We start from the raw sequence: 27,594 nt of genomic DNA, 5'->3' as shown, positions 1-27,594 counted from the left end.
CTGGGGGCAAGGGAAACAAATCCCACTCTGTGCCATCCATTGTACCTCAGGCAAGGGCTGGCACCCCAACCAGGGACATGCCAACTGCCCCTTTGGCAGGGCTGGGCAAGGTGGCCGTGCCAGCACCACGTCCCCCCGTGCCACCACAGCACATGTCCCCCCCAGCAGCACCCACTCAGGCACACGTTGTGCTGGATCTGCCACATGCCTTGGCACTGCATCCCGGCCACCAGGAGCAGGATCTGGCTGGCCTGGGGACCTGCACGTGCCAGGGGGATGGTGGCACTGCCAACAGCCCTCTCTGGACAGCGGTGTGGTGCAGCTCCTGTTTTGCCCATGGCACTGGCATGCATCCTCCTCGGCCTGGCACAGCAACTCTGCAGCCAGCAGGCATGGGTGGAGCAGGGGGTCACCCTGGAGGGACCCCAGGAGTCGCTTGGGAGGTGGCTCAGGTGACATTTGGCTGGGCTTGGCCAACAGATCGGTGGCGACCCAGGGCCTACATCGGCTGAGGCAGGGGGTGGTTGCAGACGCAGTCGCAGGGTACCCGGGTGCTATGTGGGGGGCAGCCCTGGGCTGCTGCAGCCCCTCCTCCCGTGGCGTGGGGCGGCTCACACCCCACACACCCGAAATGGTCCTCCTGGTGCAGGACCTGCTGGCCCCGGAGGCCGGTGGGGAGTGGGGAGGCAGCCAGACCTTGGGCACAGGGGGGCTCCCTGGGGCTGGCAGAGGCAACCCTGGGGTTTGCTTTAGGACTGAGAGCTGAGGAGCTCTGAAATGCAGCATTTTGGGGGCTTTTGAGGGGCTGGGGTCTGGCTTGAGGTCGAGGTGCTGGCTGCAGACGCTGGGGTGTGGCAGGGAGGACACTTGGGACAACAAGGAGGAACCACTTGTGGCTCTTCCAACACAACCTCAATTCCAGCTGGCCCCCTCATGTCTTCCCAAAGTACATTTCCATGCATCCAGCCAAACTCAAACCTGGGATCTCTGCCTGGGAAACTCAAGGTACAATGTCAAATGAAAGAGAATAAAACATCATCACCACTGTGCATTAGAAAAGCCATTTAAAGTACCACATGCCGAAGTGACCAAACAGTTTCAAGCGAGCTTCGCTGTGGGTGCTGAGCGATGCTGGGGGCTGTGGTCCCGCTCTGCTTCCCGAGCAGACGCCTCTGGTCCTGGGAGCCGGCTCAGCCGGGATGGTCCCAGCCATGGTGCTGTCTCTTCCCCCCTGGAAAGGGTCCAGCTAAACCAGAGACACGGGGGCTTGGGTTCCAAACGCTGCCTCTCTGCCAGTAGCTCTCCAAGGAATAATCAAAAGCAGAAGAAAACCCCAAGCAGGACACATGGTCTCAGCTAGGACACCCCTTCAGCAGCAACGCTCCCTCTGCAGCCATCTCCAGCCCTTCATGGCCAGAAGGGACCATGCAAGGTTAGGGCTGGCTTTTGGGGCTGTTGGCACCATCTAGCTCAGGGGCAAACTCCGTGATGACCCTCCGAGCCAGCGGGTTTGTGGTCTTGAGCAGTTCAGCGGCAGACGGCCGGGTACCAGGGCTGGTTTTGCTGCTCTTCTTCTGCAGCAGGGCTTTAAAGTCTTCATTCCTGCTGGAGGACTTCCCGGTGCTGCCCACTGCTGCCGGGGACTCGCTGGTTGGAGAGCCTGAAGTCTTTACAGGTGAGTGGGAGTTGGGCCGGCTGCCAAAGGTGTCACTGGGCTCTTTCCGCCCCAAGACCTTTCTCTTTGACCTGGGCACCAAAGAGACGGGTGGTGGGAGCAGCTCTGGGCAGGAGCTGCCCCCACTCTGGATGGGGTGATGGACCCAACTGCTGGCAAATGGTCTCCTGGCAGCTGGGTCCAACTTGCCCCAAGGCTGATGGAGCAGTGGAGCCCCCAGAGCTGGTGACCCAAGCTGGCCACAGACTCAGGGTGCTGAACACCAAAGTGCTCAAGTGAGCATCAGCCCCAGCGTGGAAAATGTAAGGGTGCTGGGACACTGAGACTGGCTCTGTGACCACGGGGGGTGCATGAGGGGGAGGGCTGTGCCCACCCAGTGCCTTACACCAGCCCTACCTGTGGATGACGGTGAAGAGATCCTCGGTGGTGCGGGACGCCACGAACACCTCGTCGTCCTCCTCCACGATGGAGTCAGCCGTCTTGTCGCTGGCAAAGCTCTTCTCCGTGACAGCCTCTGCTGAGCTGCCTGATGGTGGGGAAGAGAAGGCAGCCATGAACCACCCTGCGCGCTCCCGGGGATCCCCGACCCCTGGGGTGAAGCCCACTGCAGGAGTGGGGAGACTCTCACCTTGCTCCGAGGTGGGTTCACCAGCTTCTGCTGTGCCCAGGGCCTCTGGGGATGGTGGGTCCTGGGCGTTGGAGTGGCAGAAGGTGGGCTCGGTGTCCAGTGTAATGATGGGGCTGGGGGTGGGTGGCTGGTCCCCCCCACTGGCTCCCAGCTGGATTGGGGCCAGGGCGAGTGGCAGGTAGAGCACGCTGGGCTTTTTGGGCACCGGTGGCGGCACCTTGGCCTTCCTGCGCTCCCCCTCGCCGGCCCCGCGCCGCTCTGGCTGCAGCTCATCCTCCAGGCTGCCCTGTGAGAGCCGCCGGGGTCCTGTCAGGGGTGCCCCCAGGCCCCTCCTCAGCTCCCCTTTCCGCAGCACCATGAAGCTGTCCTGCTGCAGCCCCTTCTCCTTGGTGGCGGTGCCCGGCGGGGACGTGGGGGACAGGGGACCCTCCTCCCGCAGCACTAGGGGCTTGGGCAGGATGTTTGGGGGACGCTTGGCCAGCGGCGGCTTCTCCGCCACGGGCGGCTTCACCTTCCCCTCACGGCAGGGAGCACGTGGTGGCTCCTCGGCGTGCTCCGTGCCGTCCGCGTTGTCCTCGGGCTCCGAGCGGCTGACGGAGCGGAGGCGGACGGAGCGCAGGTCGGACTGCGTCACCACCGGCATGATGGGCGTGATGGGGCTGGTCTTCTGGGCCAGCTTGGTGCCAAAAGTGGAGTCGGAATGGTGCCTGCTGACCTTCGTCTTCGCCTTCAGGGAGATCTTCAGCCCTGAGAGGTCAAGGTGGGCAGGCGGCGTGAGTGGCAGGTCGAAGGACAACCTGGACTTGGGGCTCCTCTCCATGGGGGATGTGGGGGGCAGTGAGGACTTCCTCTCGGGGACCAGTGGCCTCACCCGCACCTGGTGCGGGGAGTGACCCAGGATGGCGGAGGTGGGAACGGTGGGGGTTGGTGTCTCTGACTGGCTGGAGTACCCGCTGGATGGGGACATCAGCCCTGTGGGCCTGCCCGGCGAGGAGGTCTTGAGGTCTGCCTCAGTGGAGAGCTGGGAGGGTGTTGTGGCCCTGGAGATGGAGGGGGATGCCAGGGACTCAGAGCTGTCCCGTGCCTTGGTGCACCCGATGGCTGTGGTCCCTGTGGCTGTGCTCGAGCTGGAGAGGGACTGGTAGGGATCACCAGCCTTCCAGTCTGGCAGGTGCCACTGGTGGGGGGTGGCCACGCCATCAGGCTCCCTCCCTTGGGGGTCGGCATGCACCAGCCGGTGGCCCCGGAGCACCGGTGGGATGCACAGGCTCTTGGGTCGCTGATCCCTGGGCAGTGCCAAGCCAGGCCCCACGTCGCCATCCTGCCCCTCTTTAATCAGTGAGACACTGCGGGTGGGCGGCGACGGCTTCTTCTTTGCCTTCTTGAGGGAGATGCTCTTGGAGCGGCGCCGCCGCTGCTGGCCCTCCTGCTCAAGCCCCAGGGAGATGTTGTCGGTGCTGGTGCTGCCTTCCGAGCTGGCACTGGGGTAGCCCAGGGTGTAGTTGGTGCTGCCCCGCCGGGTCTCAGTGTAGGCAATGTCCACGGAGCAGAGGGAACCCGAGTCGGTGGGCACAGACAGCGACCGCTCCCGGAACCGGCACCCTGCCCGCTCTACCTCCAGCCGCCCTGGCTCCGGCTCCTCTGGGCTTCCCGGCAAGAAGTTCACTCTGGCTTCTCGGCTCTCGCCCCTCTGGCCACCCCCAGAGGCCGGAGGGGACTCAGGTGCTGTGCCGGAGAAAGATCCGGGCCCGTTGCTGCCCACATGCTCCTCGGTGGCAATGAAGAAGGAGGCAGTGGTGGGTGAGCCCGGGCCGGGCGATGGGCTGGAGCCGCCCGGCGAGGTGCAGCCCTTGCTCTGGCCGCTGGCAGGGCTGGGGGGGCTCGTGTAGCTCAGGGGGCTCCAGGGTGGGGGAAAGGGGGTGCCCGGCGGCCCGTTGCAGGTGCTGGCACAGGGGGTGGCCGCGTGGTCCATAGCGGCAGGCGGCTGGCAGCAGCGGGCCCCGAGGTCGCTGAAGGTCTTCCTCAGCGGGGCAGAGAGGGGCTGGTGGGGGCTGGTCTCCTGGGGCCCCTTCCCCCCGTTGGTGGTCTCGGGGAAAAAGCTGCAGGAGAGGGACTCGGCGATGGGCGCGTGTGTGTTGAGCTTGGGGCCGTTGGCACTGCCTGCAAGGAGAGACACAGCCCAGGTGAGCATCCTCCTGTTGGGGCACAGGGGGTTGGGGCACAACCCTGCCCCATATGCTGTGGGGCCAGGACCAGTCCCACCCCATGGCCAACCTCTGGGGCTGCATCTCTGCCCGGGCATGAAATGTGCCCAGGCAGGCAGGAGGGGACAGGTTCACACCCTGTGACCAGATGCTCTCCCACCCTGTCTTCTTGTGGCCATAACTCAACTGGGGACAGTCCCTGGCCACCCTGGTGGGGTGGGTGCCCCACAGCCCCAGCACCCTGCACCTTGGCACCTCCTTGGCACTGAGCTCTGCCTGCAGCCAGGGAGGGTGGGCACAGGCAGGAGTTGCTGGAGCCGAGGCTGGATGACTAGCAGAAATTCTGGTGTCTTCCCTGCCCCATAAGTGTGCAGGACTCCGCTGTGGGGTGAAGGGGCTGCCCCAGATGCCATGCCCAGCGTCACCAGCCTGCCCAGCATTGGGATGCCCTAGGAGTGAGCAGGTCCAGTGTGGTGGCCTTTATGTTCCTCAGGCTGAGGCATCCTAGGGGAGCCTGTCTGTGCCCGAGGTGGCTCTGCCCACCCTCAGGGCAGCTCCGGCAGGTGCCAGCCCTGCCAGGGCGCGGGAGGCTGCGCGGTTTTGCTGTCACCTTGGTCTCGCAGGGACAGGTTAGGGAATCCGATAACGGTCCGTCTGCGCCGCAGGGTGGACTTGGGGTTCACGGCGGTCTCTGTGTTAAAGAGGGAGTGACGAGCACTCGCGTGCCTAGCCAAGTGCTGCCCTGTAGCCAAAACAAACACGCTGTACGTGGGGGTGCCGGGGGGGCTGCCGGGGCAGGGGATGGGCCCCCTCCATCGCTGGGTGTCCCCTGGGTGTCCCCTGGCATGAGATGGCACCTGCAGGCAGGAGCGTGGCAGGAGGGGATGAGCCATGCAGGGTGAGCTGCGTGGGAGGGGGGGGCACAGTGGGATCCTGCAGGTGGAGGGGGGATGCACAGAGAGCTGTGGGGACCAGCTCTGATCTGTGCTGGTGAGGCTGGAGCTGCACTGCTGGGCTTTGGTGCTAATGGGGCCAGCAGTGCTGAGCCACACTGGGGACAGGGACATGAGGAACAGTGGGGCAGGAAGAGGGACCAGAGTGGTCCTGGCACATCCCTCCACCATGGAGGGAAGGATGCAAAGACGTCTTCTGGGGGCAGAGGGTGGCACTTGTGCCTGCAAGGACCAGGCAGGATCATGGTGCTAGGAGCTGCAGCCCCATGAAGATGGATGAACGGACAGACAGACGGACAGGTGAGGCAGGATGGCTGCATGGAGGGTAGTGAGAGCCAAGGTGACAACAGAACCGGCTGGGTGGGCAGCACAAGAAACAAGAGACCAGATGGTGTCGTGGCCATGGATCCAATGCACGGAGTTGCAGATGGCAGGAGAGATGTCTGGGAATGACAGACACCAGGATGGCCCTGCTGTCCCCTGCTCTGTCACTGGTGCCCGCCTGGCCTGTGACGACACAGGCTCACAACCACAGCCCCCCACATCCTTGCCCACACCCCACACCCTCCCCCCAGTGCCGGGGCTGCCACTTGCACCTCTCCTGGGGGTGCTGCCTTACCTGAGACGTTGATAGGAATGATGTTGGTCTGGATGGAGCAGGACTGGTGCCACTGCTTCTCCTCCACGGTGGGCAGGGGGAAGGCCCTGGGCCAGGCTGGCTGCTTGTCTGGGCTGGTGGGGAGGCTCAGGGAGGTGTCAGGCGGCCGAGCGCTGAGTGAGGTCGTGCTGGTGGTCTCCCCTTCAGTTGTTTGCTGGCTCGGGGGCTGCAGGGGGAAAGGCAGGTGACTCACCAAAGGGTCACTCTCAGTCCTGCTGCTTGCCCAGCTGTGCCAACCCCTCTCCCCCAGGCAATGCTGGGCTGTGCAGCCCTGCCCCACTGCCCCAGCACTCACCATAGGCACGAACTCGAGGCGCTTGGCCGGCGGGGGTCGGGGCGATGGCTCGGGGGGGGTGCTGGGGGACAGGTGACCAGCAGCTCGGAAGGTCTGCCCAGTGACCCTGCTCTCAGTGTACTGCTCCTCATACTCCTCTGCAAGAGAAATGGCACCTGGGACCCTGCTCCAGACTGGGAGGGGTCAAAGCTTTGCCCCTGGGGCAGGGGGAACACGAGGGGATGTGTGGCTGGCCTGGGTCGGTTTCCCTTCCCTCCTCAACATGGGCAGCGCAGGAGGTGAGGAAAGAGGAGACCCTGAGAAGAAATGCCAGGGCTGGGACTCCAGGAGCTCACCTAGCTCGTCCTAGGGGACTGTCTGGGGACATGGGGAGGCAGAGCCCATCAGGGGCAGCCAGGAGGGAGCTCAGTGTCTCCCCATCCTGTAATTGTTGAGATAATTAATGCCGGTCGTTATGGCCTGGCGGAAACCAGGGCTGCTCAGGATGACTTAATGAGATTACAAGCCGGGGGAGGGCTGGGCTGCTGATCTCATCAACGCCTGCAAAGCGTCCCAGCCCGGGCTGCCTGAGGGTTTGCTAAGAAACTGGATGGAAACAAAAATACAGCCACGCTGATGGGTCAGGTCTCAGGCCCTCGAGGGCAGAACCATTCTGCCCTGTGGTGGGGCTGGTGGGCACCCCGGTGGCCCTGGGTGCTGGTCTTGGCCACAGCTGCTTTGCTGCTTGCAGCAGGGAGCTGAGAGCAGAGGTCAGAGGGGCTGAGGGAGCCTCTAACTCCCCTGGGACCTGAGTTCTCCAGCTTGGTGAGGTCCAAGAACCAGCTTGGACACGTGCATGTGGGAGATAACCTGGTTGTCTGCACGGCAGTCATGTACCCAGGGCAGCACCCGTCCCTGCCACCCTCACCCAGCCCGCTGCTGGCCCCGTTACCTTGCAGCAAGCTCTGGAGGTTGAGCTGGGCCTCCTGGTGCAGCTCCTCCATGCCCGGCGGGCGCCCGGCCGCTAGGAAGACGTTCACGGGCTGCTGCCATGACAGCTTGGCATGGGATGCTTTCTTGCTCTCGAGGTCCAGGTTAGAGGTGGCTGTGAGCAGGAAGGAGTGCAGTGAGAGGCAGGCAGGTGGGCTGCCAGCCAGCACCATGCTGGCACAGCACGCTCATCCTGTTCTCGGTCTCTCCAGAAACACCAGGACTGGGATGTGGTTGTGTCCCATCCCGGCAAAGCCACCCGGGCAGGCTGCAGTTGGGTGGGACCAGACCCCATCGCTGTCATTGCTGTCCCATGGCCTGCAGGAACCAGTCAGGGGGGAACAGGGTGAAATTGAAGAGGGAAGGAAGGAAGGAAGCCCTGTTGCCCCGGGTGACTGCCCGGCTGCTCCTGGGCGCAGGAAACGCTGCACACTCCAGTGAAGCAACCTCCTGGCTGCAGAGGAGCAGAAGCTCCAACCAAAAAGGAGGGACTGAAGGGGACACAGAGCCTTCCATCACATGGGTTTCGTCCTGCTTAGCGAGGGTCATGCCCTAGCCTGGCAATGGGATGAAACCTCCACAGGGATGAGCCGGGCACTTGCCCAGACCCTCTCAAACACCCATTCAGGTGGAAAAGTGCCTGGAGAAGGATTTGGGCTTGCCAGCGAGCTGGCTGTGCTGGGAGCTGAGCTGTGCTCTCGCAAAGAGGCTCTGCTGCAGGAGCCCCTGCAGCCCTGGCACCTCTGGCTCACCCACCACCTCATCGAGCACCACCCCTGCTGTCCAAGGGTCCCCTCCTGCCCCCCTGCTCCCCGCTCCAGCTGATGCAGTGGCAGAGCCCTCACAACGCCCAGCACCCGAAAGCAAGGTGCCAGGTCCCTAGCCTAGTTACTTTTATAATTTGTGTTACCATAACGACGTGCCTTAACACCATGCTTTTTTTTTTTTTTCTTTCCCCTCTCCTTTAAATAATTTGAGTCGTTTCCATATCAACCAAGAGGTGTCGGGGCGTGTGTTTGTGTGTAACCACGCGGAGGCTTTGCCCAGCTGCTGAGCCCCATCCTGAGGGGCAGTGCCATGCAGCAGGAATGACCTTCTCCTTTTCCCTTTTCTCACCCAGGAATGTGGCCTTCCCTCCTCCCACCCCCCAGTTCGGTGCCTGCCAGGTGGTGATGCCTGAAGGGGCCGGGGGTCCTGGCAGAGGTGACAATGGCATAAGGAGCCACGTGCCCTGGCTCCAGCTCACCGTGTGTGCCCAGTTGTCCCCTGGGGGTGGGAGCTCAGAGCTCTGCTGGGCTTTGGCAGGCTCGGGACATCTCCCCACAAAACCCAACCTACAGGGCTGCAGGCAGAGAAGTGGGGGCATGGGGAAAGGCAAGGACGTGTGTGCAGAATCCAGCCCCCCAACCTGCTCTCTTTGGGGTTGCTGCTGCCCCCTCCATTTCAGAGTGCAGCCCAAGGGGGCACCCTGCACCGCCGCTCGCTGCACCCCTCCACCCAGCTCGCACAGACCCAGCCTTCAGCCCCGGCGGGTGCCAACCTTCCTGACCTTCTGCCCGCATGTCAACACCACCCCCCGCAGCAGCTACGTGGGGTCCCCCTGAGACTCCGGGACACCCCGAGGCGCAGCCCCCCACCCCGGTACGGGAGCTCACCTCTGCAGCCTCTTCCCCGCTGCCGGAGCACCCCCGGGCACCCACCGCCCACCCCGCGGGCTCCACCCACGCGGTCAAACCGCAGAACCGAAATCGGGGGCCGCCCTGGGGCGCAGCGGAAGCTGCGGGGGGGGCCCAGCGCCCGCCTGGCCCCGTGCAGGCAGGGAGGAGCCCGCAGCGTGGGCAGCGAGGAAGGGGAACAGGGTGGTTGGCACCCCGGACCCCGCCCCGAGGGGCTGCGCTGTGCGGGCACTGCCCTGGGGTCCGCGCTCTCGCTCCGCGCAGCGCCGCTCGGGGGGTCTGGGCGCTGCTCAGGCCGGCCCCACTGCGGGGGTGCTGTGCGGGGCTCTGCAGAGGGGCCAGCAGCCCGGCGGCATCGGGGCAGCCCGAGCAGAGCTTGCTGCCCTTGGCTGTGACCCTCCTGCCAAGCTTATCAGTGACGGGCTCAAAATCCAGAATGCCTCTGAGGGGGCCCTCACCCTGCGGCAAGTGCCTGCAGGAGGTGAAGGGCGTCCTGGGAGGGAAGGGCTGGAGCCCCAGCACTCGACCTGAGCCTGGCCAGCCTCGCTAATGGGGAAACTGAGGCACGGTTGGCACCCTGCAGGCAGCTGGCCCCATCTCCCTGATGGTGTCAGTCTCCCTCCCTTGTCCTGCGTCACCCAGGGGGCCTGTCTCCTCTTGGGGCTGGCAGCAGCAAGCTCTGCCCCTGGCCCTGGAAGCTGGGCCAGTGCCAGTGGCCATGGCCACCCCTGTGACAGCATGCAGAGTCTTGCTGAGTGAGTGTTCACTTGGGAACTCTACTTGGGACTCTGCTGCCACGGGGCTGAAGCCAATGGAAGTCTGCTCCAAGGGGAGCTGACCTTCACTCTCTCCTGGGAGAAGAGCATCCCTGCAGGCCCCCCAGCTTCAGAGCACAAGCCCTCCACCAGCACCTCCCTGAGTCACCCCCACTCCACACCACATCCCTGTTTACCTACTGCCCAGGCATCCCGAATCCACAGGGAGATATTGGACAGAGCCATCAGGAGCTGTTTCAGTTCAGGCCAATGCCCCCGTGAGATGACGCCTCTTGCTCGAGCCTGTCGCCAAACTTTTCCTTCTCAAGCTCTCCCCGAGCTCGCCGGCACCGCGGCGGTTGCGGCTGGGCTCCCCACCGATGCAGAGGTGCCACAGCAGTGATGTAACGGCAGCAGCCGGCGATGCTCCTTTAGCAGAGCAGCCATGGCAACGGGTACCGGCACCGCAGCGAGCCACTGGCCCTCGCACACCGGAGGACGAGGACAGCAAATTGGGAGGCTGAGACGGATCCCAACGGCAGCCCAAGCCCCGCGGTGCCGGCAGCGTTTTCCGCCGGCTTCGAGCAAGTGCCCGGCCCCACGGCTGCTGGCGCCCGCAGCGTGCGGCCTGACGACATTCCCTGTGCTTCGGAGCCAAGGCGCGCGCTGCTCCGCGGCCAGCCGAGAGGAAGAGAAAAGAGCAAACAGCGGGAGCTGGCAGTGGCCATCGAGAGTGCCTCCTGTCCCCAGCTCACCTCCCACCGGACTCAGACCCGCCGGTCCAGCTGCCCCGCTGGGATGCGGAGCAGCATCCTCACACGGCAGCACCAGGGCTGGATGCTCAGCGGGGTCCGAACAACATCCCAAACTGACACCTCACCAAACATCCACGAGCCCAGTGCCACGAGGGAGTGTTGCTTGCTAGGCAGAGCTGCCCAGCTCTCTGCATGTGGGCTGGCATGCCCAAAATGAGCCTATTAGGATGGTGGATGAACCATGCCCTGCCCAAATCCAGACCCTTCCTGGGACACTGTCCCTCCGTTACACGTTTTGAGGGCACACGTCCGAGCCTTCAGCGAGGCAGGGCCACTCCTACAGTGTGTGACCCACGGGGGGCTGAGGCCAGGGGGGTGGAAGCTGTTCAGGCTCCAGCCAGCCTGGCACAGGAGGAGCCCGTCGTGCCATCCGGCTGTGCCGCGGGGATAGGAACTGCCCGTGGCTGCACTCACAGCAGGACCTGGCCCGGTACCGCAGCCAGCTGAGATGAACTCAAGCTGCCTGCCAAGGGCCAAGAGCCACCGTTCCTGCATTCCCAAGGATGGAGCAGCAGCCCTGGTGCTGGCGGGGGCTGCTCCAGGCCTTGCCATGGGTGCTCTCCCCACCACTGCCTTTGCCATCCCCGAGCCTGGCCAGAGCCCAGTCCCAGCCAGCAGCCACGAGTGGCAGGACCAGAGCCCTCACAGCCCCGCCATGGCTACCCAGCTGCCCAGCTTCCTCCTGTTATTGCAACGCTCACTCTCACCCGCTTCCCAGTCCAAAAACCAGGCATGACCCTTTCCCAAGAGCCTCAGGAAACCCAGCACGGCACCCTGCCAGCCCCACTGATCCTCAGCACCCCACCACAGAACCAGTGCACACCACAGCCAAGGGCACCCCCAGGGACAGGCCAGCTGAGGCCAGCTGATGTCCCCAGCCTTGCTGGGGCAGTTGGGCAGGACCCGGGTGCCCACCGCAGCCCTCACAGCTCTCCCAGGCACAAGGGCTGCCTGTGCCACAGAGGCTGCAGCCCCTCTCCAGGCAGGGTGCTTCCAGGAAAGCGCCGCTTCCCCCGTGCCCGGCTGGTTTTATACTCTGCAGAGCTGGGACAATGCGAGGAAGTCGCCTGAGAGGGGAACGTGGCCAGGCCCTGGGACAAAGGGGCCCGAGATGTGAAATCAGCCGCAGCGGGAGCAATGGCGAGGACAGCGAGAGCAGCGAGGGACGTGGCTGAGGGTGACGTGGGCTGACCCACACTCCTGCGGTCCCCAGCAAGCGGAAGCCACCAGGAGGGTACAGCACCACGGGACCAGGCAGGATGTCCCCCAGAGGGACCCAGCCCCAGCCTGAGAAGCAGTTAGTAGGATGCTCAGGTATGGGGTCTCCACACTTCTCTCTCTCTTTGCCATAGAACCCCAACGGGCTGGGAAACAACAGCAAGGATTTCAAAGGGAAGCAACACATCAAGGTAGAGGACAGGCTGGGAAAGGCGGGACGAGACTTGCATTGCCACCAGGCAGCAGTGACTTAGTGGTTACTGCCTGCCCTCCAGGGATGACAGCCTCCATGTCCCTGTGCCCCACAGCTCACACCAACCCGAGGTCTTGCCCTGCCCAGGGAGGCACCTGCAAACCCCACCGCTGCCCTGGGAGGAGGCTGCCCCACTGCCTGCCCTGCCTACGCTCCTGCCTTACCTCCCCGGTGCCAGGGTGCCAGGAGCCACTCCACCTTGGCCATGGCTGCGAGGGTGCTCGTCCAGGAGCCCTTGTTTCGAAAACACGCCGAGAGAAGTGAAGCTTCCTCCGCCTTCCCTGGCCAGCCCCAGCCCGGGGGGGGAGGAAGCCACCAGAAACTGGCTGTTTGAGTCAGCGCCCAGCCCATTGTCCCGGCCCCGGCCCCTCTTCCTTCCCTGCCACCGGCCCGGCGGAGCAATGGCGATGGCGGAGGGGACGTGGTTTTGCACAGCCCGTCCCCCATCCACCCACCCTGGCAGTGGGGTACCCGGGGCTCCTGTGAAAGCCAAGGCAGAAGGGCTCATCCTTCTCTCTGTACATCCCCGCTGCAGGAGGGGACAGAGTCAACAACAGGTCAGGCTCCCCCGGGCTGAGCAGAGCCATGGAGCTAAAACATCACCCAGCGCAGCTGGAGCAGCCACTGGCACCAAGCTGTGAATGACTCAGGGGACACCAGCATGTGGCAGTTCATCTCCCCGGCACAGCGAGGCTGTTCCAGCGTGTCCCAGCTGCAGCAGCCACCAGCATCCTCACCTGGAAACCAGTGTCCCAGAGCCTGCCACTGCCTCCCGCCTGGGTCGAACTGCCTCCTCTCCCCAGCCTCCTAACTCGGATTAGCTAAAAAAGGTAGGGGGGGGCTTTTCTGAATTCACCTGACTTTACCCTGGAAGCTGCAAGAACCCCCAGAGCCTCCTCTTGCTTTGGCTCTTTCCGAAATCCATGAGTGAAGTCTCCTCGGGGACCACTTTCCCAGCACCCCAGGGGTTTGTAGAGCTACGCCTGCTTCTCCCAGAGGATGAAGGCTCCCGGGACTCAGGACTGTAGCAGAGATGGGAACGCAGCCCTGAGCCTTGGCTTCTTTCAGGAAGTGGCTGGGAGCCTCCACCCTGTGCCAGCGATGCTGCAGACCCAAAAGATGGGTACAGAACAGCAGATACCAGTGGGGGTCATTTCCCCCTCCAGCAACCCACGTAGCACTTGCATGTGGCTCTGATAGATGGGGGGCAAGGAGACCTGCCCCAATGGTTGGTGCTTTTTCCGGGGCCCTGCCCCATGGTCATCATGCCAGCCTAGGACAGACTCACAAACTGGAGAGCTGCCTCCCAGCCTCACCGGAGCAGAGACCCACAAACTCATCACGAGTTCCAGCAGCCCACAAGCACTCTGCCTTCTCCAACCAGCCCCTCTAAACACCTCCACACTCACAAGCAAGCACCCTGGGCTCAGCAGCAGCCTACTTGGCTCCCCCAATGTGCAAGGAAGGGGTGCAGGGGATGTGAACCCCCACCAGCGGTAGAGGAGTGTGGGCCAAGCAGGCAGAGGTAAGGATCACATACCCCAGCCTCGTGCAGCCCTGCCCAGCCTGTTAGGACACGAGAAAGGCTGGATTTTAATCATCAGGGTAAAGACCCCTCTGTGCACTGCCCTGTGTATGGGGCAGAAGAACGATCCTGCCTGGGGTACCTCCTGGTATGGCAGGTCCCCGCCCTCCTGTCCCAGCACAGGCATCCCACCCTGCCAGTCACCCAGCCCCACCACAGGGCTGCTTCTTATCACCATTCAGCTCCCTCCCTTCAGCAGATAAGCCCCAGCCTGGACCTGACGCCACCTCTCCACGGGAAAACCTGTGCGTAGCTGCTCAGGAATGCCCAAGCCATTGAGGTCCCACAGCCCCAAGCCTAAAGGGCCCAGCAGCATCCAAGCACTCGCCACAGCTCCATGCCCGAGACGAGTTTCGAACTGCCCAGAGCCAGATCCCATTCCTCCCTGATTGCAGTAGCCAGGAGCAGCTCTGTCGTCTCCCCAGAGAAGGCCAGGCACCAGGAGGAAGATCTGCTGCAGATCTCCAGGCTGGCAGGGAGACGCACCTTGTGCCTGAGGACAGAGATGAACCAGCCTCAGCGCCCAGGCCGGCCTCGCAACCCCCCCTCGGCCCTTCCCGCAGCACTGGGAAGGCAATTTGCAGCTCCCAAGAATCCCTTTGATGATGCAGAAGTGCAATTAGTTCCAGCCACACTGGACAGTCACAGGGGTGGGAGAGGCAGGCAGGGAGCAGACCACCATCCCGAGGCCCCTCCGAGCCCAGCAGTCCAGCCACTGCCACCTCCTGTGCCCTGCAAGACAGGAGCCGAGGGCGATGTGCCAGGAACCAATGGGCACAGCATCCTTCATCCCTCAGGATGCTCCAGACCAGCATCCCTCCTGATGCCCTGTGCCACCCGAGGCTCTTTTGCCCTGTTTCAACCCTTTGCAATAATCACTACAACTGCAGCTGCAAAATTAGACAGAGACAGGCTGTACTTCCACCCCCTCTGCCCGCTAATTATTAAGCTGTGATAGTCACTTGGGCTGTGACAATCACCCCCCATTTTCTTGCAGCTTCTGAGCAATTTTCCTGAGGTCTCTCCCAGGGCTGGCAACTCCCTGCTGCTGCTCACACTGCTGTGTCCTGGCCCTCAAGCCAGGCGAGAGGCAGTGGGCTCGGGAGCGGGGCTGGCAGAGCACATGGGGAAACAGATCTTGGAGGGACCCCTGCACCCAGGCAGTGTCAGACCCCCACCTCCTGAGACTCCTGGCATTTTCAAGAGCCTGGCTACATTGGGAGGGATCTGCAACCCCGAGTGTCTGGAAAGGGTTGCTGAACTGCCTGGGCCAGGCAGGTGGGGTCAGAGGAGTGACTGGACAGGTCCTGCTTGCTCAGCCCAGCTCTTTCAGAGGCCTTGGCTGCCTGGACCCAGCTCACAGCGAGCCCTGCTCTCCCCAGGCTCCCCCCACACATTCACAGAGCTCCCTGCCTTCCTCAGATAACCTGTGGTATGAGGCCCCTTGGAGACACCCACCGCATTCACCATCAGCAGAAGGGGGCTGGTGGTGTGGGGAGCTATGCAGGAAGAGGCTTCCTGCCTGAGCAGGACCCAGCTCTAGAACTAGCAACTGCAAGGCTTCCCTGCTCTATGGGGCTGGCTCCCCGCTGCCTTTGGATTGCTCCCCATCATTGGAGCTGGCTCCCCGCAGCTCAGGGCTGGCTCAGCACAGTTGAACCTGGCTCCCCATGTTCAGAGCTGGCTCCCCGCAGCGTGGGACAGGCTCCCCGCTGCCCGGGATGCGGGTCAGCACCTGTTCCACACGCCGCAGGACCACGGTGGGCCCCGGGGCCAGCCCCGTCGCCGCCAGCGAGGCCAAGCTCAGCTGGAGGTGACCTCTCCCCGCGTCCTCCAAGCGACCCGAAGGGACCGGGAAGCCGATGGGGGAGCCGCGGCAGAGGCCGAGCCCTCCCTCCACGGGAGCCGCAGCCGGCTCCATCGCACCCGCGGGGTCCGGGGGCGGCGGGGGCAGCGCGGGAGCGGGTCCGGTTCCGCCCCGTCCCGTCCCCGGTACCTGTTGCTGAGCGCATCCTGCCCCGCCGCTGGCTGCGCGGCCCCTTCCGCTGCGCGTTGCCCATCCTCCGCCGGCCCGGCCCCGGTGGTCACCGCGCCGCCGCCCCCGGGCCGCTCCCCGCCGGCTCCATGCGGCCCCCGCCCCGGGCCCGCCCCGGGCCCGCCGCGCCGAGCGGGGAGGAGCCGGGCCGGGCCCCGCCGGGCCCCACCGGGCCGCAGCGCATCGCGCCGGCCGCCCCCTCCCCTCCCCTCCGCTCCGCTCCCCGCCCCGCCGCACCGGCCGCCCCCTCCGCTCCCCGCCCCGCCGCACCGGCCGCCGGCCCAGCCGCCCCCTCGGAGCCCGCCCGCCGCCGCACCGGTGCCCAATGGCGGCTGCTGCGGGGGACGGGCGGGGGCGGCGGGGGCGGGAGAGTGAGGGGCTGGGGGTGGGCAGCCCCCAGGGGGTGTTGAGCTGGGTCTGGGTGGGGGAAGATCCCGGGGCTGGACCCCACAGGGTGATGAGGCTGGGATGGGTGGGGGACAGAGGGACTGGGCAGTCCGCATGGGGTGTTGGAGCTGTGGGGAGCACTGGGACTGGGCAGCACCCCGGGGTTGTGGGGCTGGGGGTGAATGGGGGGGGGGGCTTGGGGCTGAGCAGGCTCCAGGGGGTGCTGGGGATGGGGGTGGGAGGGGTCTTCCTGGGGCTGGGCAGGGTCCAGGGTGATGCTGCTGAGGGACACTGGGGCTGGGCAGCCCCTGCAAGGTGTTGGGGATTGGGGCTGGTTAGGAGGTCCTGGGGCTGGGTGGCCCTCGTGGTGTGCTGAGGCTGGGTGGGGGACCCGAGGCTGGCCCTGTGGGTGTCAGGCTGAGCAGGGCATGGATGGGGGCCACAGGGCAGGGAGCATGGCAGCTCTGAGAGCAGCCTGAGCCATGCAGTGGGTGACAGGACAGTGTGGGGTGAGCTCCTGGGGTCTGTGACCCACGGGGAAGGCCCATGAGAGCCAAGGGACACTGCAACAGCCAGGCCTGTGCATGAGGGAGTCTTTGGCAAGGTAAATGGGGGTGGGTGGGGTCTTGGGCTGGCCACACCTCCAGTGGCCTCATCCCTGGCACTGAGCATCCTGGGCAGTGCCACATCTGTGCTCAGGGACCCCTCATGAGAGGGCTGCACACATGGCTCAACTATTGCCCTCGGGCTCATTCTTCCTCCAGCCCAAACCTCAGCTCAAAATACTTCCAGGTTGGGGGAAACTTGCTCAATGTGCCCTGACCTCCAGCCCTTTGCACCCCAGAGCTGGAGGTACTCAGTGGTGGCCTAGCACAGCTGCTCCATCCCAGGCTGGAGCATCCCTTACACGCCGAAGCTCGGCATCCACTTAGTGACAGAAAGGACGAGAAAGCGCTGGGAGGTTGTTATGGAAACAGCCACAAATTGGATCAGTACTTGGCGCACGGAGTGGTTTGTGTGACTGATGTGGGAGCGGGTGGGTGTGACAGCCGCAGCGGTGCGGGGGCCCCGCGGTGGCACCCCCGGCTCCCACCCCCCGTGCCAGGGCAGGGCTGCGGCAGGAGCACCCCCACCTCACCCCAGTCTCTGCATGCTCTCTGGGAAGATGAAGGACCAGGGCGAGTCTGGGGTGTTCTGCAGAAATGCCACTGAGAAGACATTTTCTGCCCCTTCCCCAAGCCCCAGCCAAGGGACGCAGTGCAGAGCCAGGCTGGGGAGGCCCCTCAGCCCAGCCCCGCTGTGGGGCCCACGATGTGCCTGTCTGTCCGCACCCTGTCCTGGGGAGCCAAGCCAGCTGCCAGCTGCCCAGCACCCCGAGCTACTCATCATCTCCTGGTGAAGCCCCAGACCCTGCATCCCCTCCAAGCCCTGTGCTTTCCCAGCTGCACACTCGTTGCAGCCTGAGGGAGCTCCCTGCACACTGCAAAGCAGCTCCTGGATGGTCCTGGACATAGGCACACCATGAGGGGGCTGGTGAAGGCAGGAGGGTGCAAGCAACCAAGCCCTGGCATGCCCCACTGTGGGCATGAAGCAGGAGAAAAACCCATGCCAACAGCTCCGTCCGGCCCTGAGCAGGGGAGCAGCTCAGCTCTCCATTTCCAAAGTAGCCCCTCTCCTGGCAGAGAAAGCAGCTGCTTTGAAGAAACCATAAACACTCGCTAAGTGGACGAGCTGATTATTTTCTGGCCAACAGACCATGTTAAAAAAATAATAACCAGCAAAGCAGATGAGCTCATTGGAGAACAACGGCTCAGGGCTGGGCCAAGGCTCGGGGAGCAGGGCCAGGGCTGCACAGCCCCGCACAGGCTCTGAGGAGACTGGGAAGCTCCGCGTTGCTCCCAGGGCTGCATTAGACCTGGGGGGTCCCACATAGCTGCCAGGGCTGTGTCAGACCCAGGGGGGTCCCACGGCCCAGCAGAGCAGACGCTGGACGGTGCACAGCCACTGGGCTGGAAAGCACAGCACAGAACATCATGCCTCAAGGCTGACAGGCCCTCTGCTCACCCCGCTGGAGGTGTCCTCCTGCACCCCGAACTGCCCATGCGAGGCCTGCCTGGCCTTTGCAGGGAATCTGCCTGCAGACACCGAAAAGTTGGGCTGTAGCTGCCGTGCCACCTCGTGTCCCCTCCGGGTTCTGCATTCCTGGGATTCCTCCAGCACAGCAACATATTTCCTAGCTCCGTGTCCCGAGAGCTGCACCGGGACTCACCCGTCCTCCCTGGGGAGCGGTACTGCCGGCCGTGTCACACCGCCCCCCCCCCCCATCAACCCAACAACCTGCACCCGCACCCCCAAATCTTCCTCTGGATGGGGGAAACCGAGCGCACCCCGAAACGGCTGTGCCAGAGACCCAGGGCAGACCCGGACTGCCAGCGCGTGCCGCCACGCCGTCACTAGTTTGTGTCACTTATGGAGACGCGGGGTGCAAGGTGGGGTGCTGGCATCTCCACCCGCACGACCACCGGCTCCCACAGCACCTCTGCCCACAGCGCCTTCCTCCCGATGGCGTCCCGGGGTGCTCCTTGCCCCCGCCCGAGGGTGGGGAGGAGGGACACATCCAGCCCCCGGGATGGGCACGGGCGCTGCATTCCCCCTGGGGCTCTGCCCGCTGTCACCGTCGGTGTGTCCCGGCACTATGAGCCCTCGCATGACAGCAGGAGGCTCCCAGCCAGCCCCATTCCTCAGTCCCCATCGCTCGGCGCGGGTGGGTCGGAGCCAGATGGAGCCGAGCAGGCGGCTCTGCCAGCCCTGGGGCTGCTGCTGCCAGCACCCACCCCTGGGGACAGTCACCGTCCCGTGCCGCGCACTCACCGCCCTCCTCCTGCGGTGCTACCAGCCCTCTCCCCGGCTCCGGGCAGGCGGGGAGGAGGATAAAACTTCTACATACCCAACTCTGCCTCCTCCTCTTCCTCTCCTTCCAAGGACCCAGGCCACGGGGGACGAGGGCTGCCCTGCACCCCACGGGCCGCTCCGAACCCCCATGGCCGCTCCCTGGCCAGGACACCCCGGCTGGCAGCGGGGGGCGGCCACGGCGCCAACTCTGCCGCTCGCTCGCTTGCTCGAAAACGCTAACTCGATCCAGGTTTGCTGGGAGAAAGGCTGGATGGAAACGCTTCTCCCACCCCAGCCCAGGCCCTTCTTAAAGATATAGCTACACGTCCCCGCTGCAGATGCCGGAGCCATGGAGACAGAGCGGGGCCGGAGCGTCCCGCCCGGCAGCCCCGCACGGCAGCTGGCACCGCTCCGGCAGGGCCCGGCAGCCGCAACGAGGGGGCGAGTGGTGGGACCCCTAAACAGGTGCCAGCCTCCCTGTCCTGTAATTAACGGGGATCAGGTGGGCTTCACTTCAGACTCCAGCTTGGAGTGGCTGGAGCGGCCCCCCCCCGTGGTGGTGGGGATGTCTGTGGGGAGGGAATGGCCCCACAGTGCTCCCTACACCTGCAGCAAGAGCTCTCAGGTGGGGTCGGGGAAAGGCCTCAGAAGACCATCACCAAAGCAGAACGGGCACCATGCCCAGCCTGGCATGACTCACCAACTTGCCCTCACTGTCTGCCCAGTGCTGCCAGGTCTGCTCAGGGGCTTCCCTCAGCCAGCACCCTTCTCCAGGGATGGATAACCCCTGGGAAGTAGGGGGATATGTGGGGAAGGCAGGGGGTCCTGCCTCCCTGCCCTCACCTGCACAGCCCCACAGAGCTGCACAGGAAGGCACTGGTGCTGGCAGAGACCCTTTGCCAGCTCTCATCCCACCTCTCCAGCTGCCAGCTCACGCATGTGTTAGCCCAGCTACACGCTCCTGCTGCCCGTTCTGCTCGTTGCAGCATAAAAATCCCCTTAGCCCTTTTCTGCCACTTCAGGAAATGATCTGGTGGCTTCTGCCTGCCTGCCAGCTCTGGCAAACAGCTCCTGGGCGTGTGGCCCCGTCACTCAGGCAGTGGTTTGGGCACGTTTGGAAAGGCCGTGTGTGCCCATGCTGTGCGTGAGCAGATCTGTTGTGTCTAAGATGCTGCCTGGCTGCTGGTGCCATGGCAGAGGTGAGGATGCCAGGCAGGAAGCCTGGCACAGCTGGAATGTGCCACACGCCAAGATAAGTGCCAGGGGGCAGGAGAACCCAGCGTGCCAGCAGCGCTGCACCCACAGACCACCCATGTGTATCTGGTATGAGACAGATCTGCCACCCCCAGACCAGGCAGTGGAGGCAGGGCTGAAGGATTTTAAGGAGCACACACAGCTCCTTCCCACTGCCATGCACACTTCCCATACAGCGAACTGGAGGTGCCCCTGGAGCTGGGGGGCAGAGCCTGCCAAGCAGCTCCCTGGATGAACATGTGCCATCACCCCCCTTTCCACTAATTGCTTTGGAGGAGCTCAGAGACCCTCCCTCTGCCCCAGCTCCAGGGGATCCCCACGACTCAGTAGAGCCCTCTCCGTGTCCAGCTGCTGCCCACACACAGCCTGCCTGCAGCTGGAGACTCTCCTACCCTGGGTTGCAATGGATGAGCTGGACCAAAGCCACCAGCCCCAGGGCTTGTTGGGAAGCAGCCTGAAGAAGCCCAAAGCCCCCTAAAGCCCACAGCCCCCCTGAGGCTGGCTGCCCCCCGTGGCCTCCGGGGAGGCAGCCATACCAGCCCCCCCTCAGCTGGGCTTCCAGCAGGGGTAGGAAGGGAGCTGGTCCCCACCCAGGCAGCCCCTCACAGGTGGCGCTGGCAGCCCATGCACTGCCTGACAGCCAGGACCACCCGGGAGGCTGCTGGCCACCAGCCACAGCCCTGGGGAGGGGGGGACACTCTGGGGGGCCAGCAAGAGCATCTCCGTGCACTGGACAAGGGCACCCACAAGCTGCACCTGCAAAGAGAGATCTGCTCCCTCTGCTCAGCAGGATGCAGCTGTGTCAGAGCCCCTGGGATGGCACCAGGAAAGGAATCCTCAGGTCCCTGGAGTTTGTCTCAGCGGGAGACATTGTCTGGTTAACAGGGGGGATCAGCTGGTTCCCTGTGCAGCCGCTTGGATCTGCCGTCATTAGATGAATCCAAAGGGCTAACGACCCGCTTCCCACCTGCACGCTGAGCATCCCCTCTGCTGGGCAGCCCCATGAAGGCTCCTGGCGCTGCGACCAGCTGCCAGTCGTCTCACTGTGCCAGGCTGGCACCTGCCCGGGGGGCCAGGGGGTCTGTCACCGCGGTGTGCTGGTGGGTACTCACCCAGTGCCGTGCACACGGAGCCCGGAGCTCCAGGCTGCTCCCTGGCCAGCGGCATCCCCGTGTCCTCGCTGCCAGGCACGAGAGCAAGAGCAGGGCAGCAGAGCCGCTGGCAGGGGCGAGGAGAAGAAGAGCTGATTCTCCTCACCAGCAGCCTCGGCTCGTTCAGCGCCGCGCCAGCTCTCCCTGAATCCAGGCTTTGTGCTGCCAGCGTGCTGCCCGGCCCCGTGCCAGCAGCTGCGAGGGGTGGGTATGGCCAGCGGGCATGCTGCTGGGCACCAGGAGCACAGACTGTGTTTGGAGCTGGTGAGCCCCTAAGCAGGCAGGAGAGGTCCCTGATGGGTCCCTGTCTCACCCCCCATGCCCCTCAGGAGTGAAGCAGTGGATGCCCAGCATGAGTAAGTTTGGTATGGGAGATGCTGAGCAGTGCCAGGCACAGCCACAGCCCCCCATAGTGACAGCAAGGCCACAGGACATGCCTTGGGGGGTGCACGAGGCACAGGGGTGTCAGGGTGGGGAGCATTGGGGACCCTTCCTGAAGGCACCAGCTGCAGCTCTGGCACCCGCAGCGGCACAGGACAGAACCCTGCACCCTGGCCCCGGGGTCACCTGCTTCCCAAACCACATCTTCCCCCTTCGCAAAGCCACCAGCTGTTGGAGGGAGCAGGAGGCCCCTCTGGGGGTCAGGACACTCCTTCTTTTGGGCGCTGTCAGAAATGCCGCCAGTGCAGTGGCCTCTGGCCGTTCCTTGCTGCCTGCACAGGCTGGGGCAGCAGGGCCCCTGCACACCCACGCTCTTCCCCGAGCACCAGGGAGATCTCTGCAGCTGGAAAATGGGTTGCCAAAGTCAGCTCCAATTCTTGCTTCCACATGTAGGTGAATGCATCCTTCAAAGTGCTTTAAGATGACGCAGGCTTCTTTGGAAACACAGAGTTAAAGCTAATACTTGTTCCTGCGTCCCAGAACCACTGCCCAGGAGAAGCCACCCTCCTGCAGAAACACTGCTCAGCCCTGGGACTGCCCAGACAGGAGGAAACACAGGATTTGTGAGGCTGCGAGGGGACAGTGGTGGCCACCTGCCCTCATGCCTCCCTGCACTTCTGGCTGGGTGACAGGTGTCCCAAGGACCTGCTGTCCCCAAGGGACCTGCTGCCCCTGAGGGTCACAGCCCAGCTCCTGGGCAAAGGTGCCCAGCCAGATCAGCTTAGACATAATCCTTTCAAAAGGCCACCCAAGGGTGAAAACACTTCCACTCAGAAGCAGGATTTGGGTCCCTCTAAGTGGAAGTCCCAGAAAAACTCCAGCAGGGAGAGAGAGAGGTTGTGACAACACTCAGAGATGCCACCGTCAACTTCAGCTCCCAAAACACCCTGAGCACATCCCCCCGTGCAGGGCCCGGCACCGTGGTGACCGCACACCCACGGGACGGGTGTGACAGGGGGATGACAATCACGGAGCGTGGCAAAGCCCAGCCGGGACTGGCCTTTGCTTGCAGCACCTTCCGGAGCGCAGGGAAGCTGCCGGGAGGCAGGGATGGCATCTCCTCGCCACCGCGCTGCCTGCAGCACGCGTTCCCGGAGCGGCGGGCAGTGCCCGCCGGGGGTGGCAGCGGCCGAGGCGGCAGCGCCGGGGCGGCAGCCCCGCGCTTCTCCTTTATCCGCCTTTTCGCCGAGCCCCTCCCGCCGCCGGTTCCTGTTATGGGGAGGGTGCGGCTCCTGCTCCCCCTCCTCTGGCAGCCGCAGCCATCCCGCCAGGCCCGTCCAGCTCCCGCCCGCGCCCAGGCAGCCTCTGGGGAGCCGCTCTCCCCTCCGGCGCTGAAATCACCGCTGGTGTAGACACAAGCAGCAGGAGGAAACATCTCGGGGGGCTGGAAGTTTCTGGGACCTGCATCCCTGGGGCTGTGGTCATGGCCGTGCGCGGTGGCTGCAGGTCCGGTCCTCGGCAGTGGGGCCAAGGGACAGCCCGGCCACTCCAGCAACGGGCTTTTTTTTTTTTTTTCCTTTTTCTTTTTTTTTCTTTTCTTTTCTTTCCCAAAAACCGGTGATAGGATCTGGGGAAAACGTCCGTGCTGCCCCTGTCCACCCAGAGGAGGGCGAGCCGGGCGGGGTGCGCGGTGGCAGCAGCCCTGGGGCTGGCTGAGCGCTCTGCCGGTCTCCATGGCTTGTTTCTGGACCAAGGCTGGGAGGTCAGAGGACAGCGAACGCTGCATAGTTTGGCAATAGCAGTAAGCAGCTCCTCCTGCCAGCACAGCCCAGGGCTTCCTCCACATAACCGTCCCACAGCTCTGCAGGGACCACGGGTTAAATAGGTCTCGGCGCCGGGTCCCCATCCTCTTATTTGCGGAGATTTTTTTCTAGAGCTGCTGAGTCCCGAGGGGAGAGGGCTGAGCCGGGAGTTCTGCCTCGTGTCATCCGGCTGGTGGCCCATGGAGCAGCGACCCCACCGACGGGCAGGACAGCAGGCGGTGGGAATCACCATGGGAGCCAGCGAGACGGAGCGCCGGGGCTCTGCCCCCAGCCTCAGTGCCAAGCGCTGGCAGGAGAGCCGGGCTTGGTCACAGCCCGTCGAGACGTGGCTGTGCCAGGGGGAGTGGGATGGGGAGCCTGGTCCCCCCACTCCGCCCCAGGCTGCAGCAAGACTCCCGTGCCCCAGCATCCTCGGCTCCAAGGGAAGATGGGGCCAGCTCCCCAGGGACAGGCACGCACCCTCCCCGCTCTCACGCAAGGGCCGATGAGTAAGGGCAGAGGAATCCGACACCTGTGCTGCCACCTCACAATAGAACAACCCGGCAGCCTCGCGGTATTAGGACCTTGGCAAGGCGATTCCTTTGCCTGGCAGCAACGCTGCTGCACCAGCACCTCCCCTCCCAATGGGGAAGACAGGGCAGCTCCCACCTGATGACAGCCCGTGGACAGATGGATGGACTTGTCCTGCTGCACCCCAGCTTCCAGCCATGGGGCAGACCCACAGTGTTTGGATCCCATGAACCTGCCGGGGAGGAATCAAAGCCAGGCAAAAACACCTGACCTAACTGAGGATGCCTAAAGCCAGGAGCTGAAGTGGCGTGAAGACCATCCTTGGGAGGAGCAAACACCTCGTGCAGGCCCTGCCAGCTGTGGGAAGACTACGCCAGGGTGCCCTGGTTGATTTTCCTCTGCATCTCCCAGGGACAAGACATTGAGGTTTAATGCCGGTTTAAGAGGAGAAATGTGATTTTTGCCATTGGATCCTCTTCAAGAAATAGCAATGAGGAGAAAAAAAACATCCAAACCCTGAGCAGGGTGTTGTTAAGCAGTTGCTCCTCACTCAAGGGACTCCACATGGTGCAGCAGCTCCATTCAAAACCTGGGGCTGCCCCTGCTCTCCCCACAGTGCCAGAGGCTTGCGAGGAGCTCCTGTCCTCCAGAGACATGCACCGATCCCCCGTGACAGGATGATGCTGGAGCTCTTAGAAAAACAAACAGCAACTGAAACAGCAATTTGAATTTTGTTCTTCCCTGAAGTAAAGAGTTCAGTAAAGCTGGAGGCTCCTGCATTCTGCTGGCTGCAGAACAGCGGTGGTGGGTGGACAAGGAGCAGGCAGGTGGGTGGGCAGTGGTCCCCTTGGGGTGCAGGGAGGAATTAAACCCCCACTGGAGCAGGGGTGATGGGGGGGGTGTGTGGGGTGTGTGCAGTGGGCACGGCTCTGCTCCCTTTGCACTGCCCCAGCTATTCCTACCAAAAAAATCAAAGCCCTTTTATCACCTTGCACCTCCAATCCCCAGCCAGGCAGCTCAGAGAGACACCCCTGCTCATCCGTGTACTTGCGTATTTGCAGGGCTCTAACAAGCTACAGCTTCTCATCGGCAGCAGGAGCAGCAGGAGGGCAGCACTGTTTGCCCGCTGCTTTACACATGCTGCTTGCAACTACCTGTGGTGTTGCTCCAGGAGAAACTCAGGTGCATGGCACTGACACGCAGTGGAAAACAACCCAGGGGCTACAAAGCCAACCTGCCAGCAGCAGTGGCTGCTCCCCCGCCCCCCCATCGCATCCCCTATGCAGTCCCCATCGCCTCCCACGGCAGCACACGAGGCTCCCACAGCCACCAAGAGCTTTGCCAACCTGCCAGCCAGGCACTGGTGGTGAGGGACCATCTGGTCACCATCCCTGCCAGCTCCTCCTGGAGACATCGGTCCGGCACGTACGGTGACCACGCTGCGGGGTTTGGCACTGCACTGGTGCTTTGCAAGGGTCAGCCCAGGTGACTGTGGTACCTCCCTGTCCCCTCACTTCTCTACTGGCTGATTCATGGGGCAGCGGGAGCCTCTTCTGGCCCCAATAACTGGTTTACCTCACCAGCATTTGCAAGAGCAGAGCATCTCCCAGGCTGAGCCCTCTGCTTGCTCCCTGCATCTGGGAAGTGCACTGGAGGGTCTGGCAGTCGTTTCCCATGGCTCCATGCAGATGGAGCAGCACAGCAGCACTTGCAAAGGGGTTTGCAGGGAGCCCAAGAGGCAACGTGTTTTGCCATGGGCCTGAGAAATGCGCTGCACTTCTGGGGAAAATGAGCTCGAGCAACACTCCCCCTCCCCACCCCATAAAGCCTTTTAAAATAAACTTTTGTAAACAATTCCAAAATTAGCTTATTTTAAGCTCCTCTGAAACAGGCTGCCCGCTTCTGACCCAGCACAGAAGCCTGTGCCAAGCTGAAATGCTTGAAATGGGAAATGAAAGCAGTCCAGGCAAAAACAAACTCCACTCGCTGCCAGGAGAGGGATAAGCCAACAGAACGCCCGGGCTGCAATTTGTCATTTTCCCTGGCCACACAAAACACTGAGTGAGAGCTGCTCTGTGCTGAAAGCACAGAGAGTGGATGGCCACTTCTGTCCTGACCCTGGAGCGGGGTAAAGTACCCAAGGCAAGGAGGCTGGTATCCACATTTTCCTGTAGAGCCTGGAATGAAGTGCCCCCCAGTAATCGCGGACGCAGCATGAAGCACACGCTTGGCTGGCAGCCTGGAAAGTGCCCACTGCGTGCGGGAAAATAAAGGCTGGGCAGAGGGGAAGGAGGCTGCTGAGCTGTCCCAGCCTCACCCTGGCACAAAAGGCCAGCGGGGACGCTGCCCCCACCTGCCCCGGGCACCGGCACCACAGGCCTCGGTCGGGGCATCACTGCTCCTCAGCCACCCCATTCCCAGCTCTGCCAGACCTCCCCGCTGACCCCCCCAGAGGAACCTCGACGGCAGGCATGTGTCACCCACCCAGAGAGGAGATGTGGGGCAACTGGTGGAGACACGTCAGGGGAACTGCTGCAGAGACACTCCCTGCACTGGGGAGGAGAGACCCCTCGGAGCAAGGTGAGTGGATTCCCTTCAGAGCAGGGTGATGGGATCCCCCTTGGAATGAGGTGATGGGATCTCCCTTAGACTGGGGTGACAGGGTGCCCCTTGGAGCAGCGTGACAATGCCCCCTCAAAGTGGGATGATGGGATCCTCCCTAGGAGTGGGGTGTCAGGATCCCCCTGGGAACAGGGTAATGGGATCCCCCTGGGAGCAGGGTGCAGCTCTGACGGAACCGGGTCCCCCAGACCCTCCTGCGGGGCCGGCTGGGGGCGGCGGGGGTGGCCTTACCTGGTGCGGGGTGAGCCCCCCGCAGAGGCCGGCCCTGCAGCAGCGCCTGCAGGCGGGAGGCTCGGCGGTGCAGCCGCCCGGCGCGGCGAGCCAAGGCCAGCAGGTGACCCTCGATGTCTCCCAGCAGGGCGAGCGAGTGGCCGCAGAGGTCGGCGAGCTGCCGGAGCAGGGTGAGGGCCGCCAGGCTGCAAACGTCCCGCAGCTCGGCCAGCGGCAGCGCCGGCCGCCCCCGCCGCGCCTCCACGCTCCGCTTGTAGAACGGCATCGGCCCGGTCCGGCTTGGGTCGGCCCGGCCCGGCCTGGCCCGGCCTGGCCCGGCTCGGCCCGGCTCGGCTTGGCCCGGTTTCCCTCGGCCCGGCTCGGTTCCCCCCGGCCAGCCCCGCGGCTGCGAGGGCTCTGGTCCGGCCGCGGCGCCGGGGCTCGGGGCCGGCCGGTGGGAGGAGGAGGAGGAGGAGGAAGAGGAAGGAGGGGCGGCCCCCCTCGGGGATGCTCGGGCCGGCGGCGGGGCCCGGGGCATCATCCCGGCAGCCGGGACGGAATGAGCGGTCCCGGCGCGGTGCGCTGCGGGGAGCGGCGGGTCCGCTCTGGGTTGTTCCCCGGCGGGACCCCCTGCGCTGGCACTGC

At 64.0% G+C, this 27,594-nt stretch overlaps 1 protein-coding gene across 4 annotated transcripts; it reads right to left on the bottom strand.

Moving 5' to 3' along the window:
• Positions 1-1,047: 1,047 nt before the first annotated feature.
• On the bottom strand, positions 1,048-27,235 carry NHSL2 (NHS like 2). 4 transcript variants are annotated; one of them, XM_051630715.1, is made up of 9 exons: positions 26,978-27,235; positions 19,054-19,075; positions 7,345-7,497; positions 6,414-6,550; positions 6,080-6,284; positions 5,118-5,249; positions 2,304-4,463; positions 2,072-2,201; positions 1,048-1,746 (listed from the first exon to the last, which is right to left on the bottom strand). In XM_051630715.1, exons 1-9 carry the CDS (start codon positions 27,233-27,235, stop codon positions 1,434-1,436), a joined length of 3,510 nt encoding a protein of 1,169 aa, XP_051486675.1. In that variant the 3' UTR covers positions 1,048-1,433. The 4 variants fall into 4 exon arrangements, with proteins under 4 accessions (XP_051486675.1, XP_051486672.1, XP_051486673.1 ...); XM_051630712.1 differs by lacking the exons at positions 19,054-19,075; positions 26,978-27,235 and adding an exon at positions 15,681-15,750; XM_051630713.1 differs by lacking the exons at positions 19,054-19,075; positions 26,978-27,235 and adding an exon at positions 10,011-10,392.
• Positions 27,236-27,594: the final 359 nt, after the last annotated feature.

Source organism: Apus apus, chromosome 12 (genome assembly GCF_020740795.1).
Source record: "Apus apus isolate bApuApu2 chromosome 12, bApuApu2.pri.cur, whole genome shotgun sequence".
In the NCBI taxonomy this organism is placed as follows: domain Eukaryota; kingdom Metazoa; phylum Chordata; class Aves; order Apodiformes; family Apodidae; genus Apus; species Apus apus.
Note: the sequence above shows the minus strand (reverse complement) of the source record. Positions and strands in the feature narration are given on the sequence as shown.

Bases quoted from the DNA above. Each gene is read 5' to 3' on its own strand.
- NHSL2 (XM_051630715.1), bottom strand. From the start codon at position 27,235: ATGCCGTTCTACAAGCGGAGCGTGGAGGCGCGGCGGGGGCGGCCGGCG. The intron at 6,285-6,413 runs GTGAGTGCTGGG...TTCCCCCTGCAG, and splicing joins GCCTCGAGTTCGTGCCTATG to CCCCCGAGCCAGCAAACAAC. The intron at 4,464-5,117 runs GTGACAGCAAAA...CTCTCCTTGCAG, and splicing joins CCTGTCCCTGCGAGACCAAG to GCAGTGCCAACGGCCCCAAG.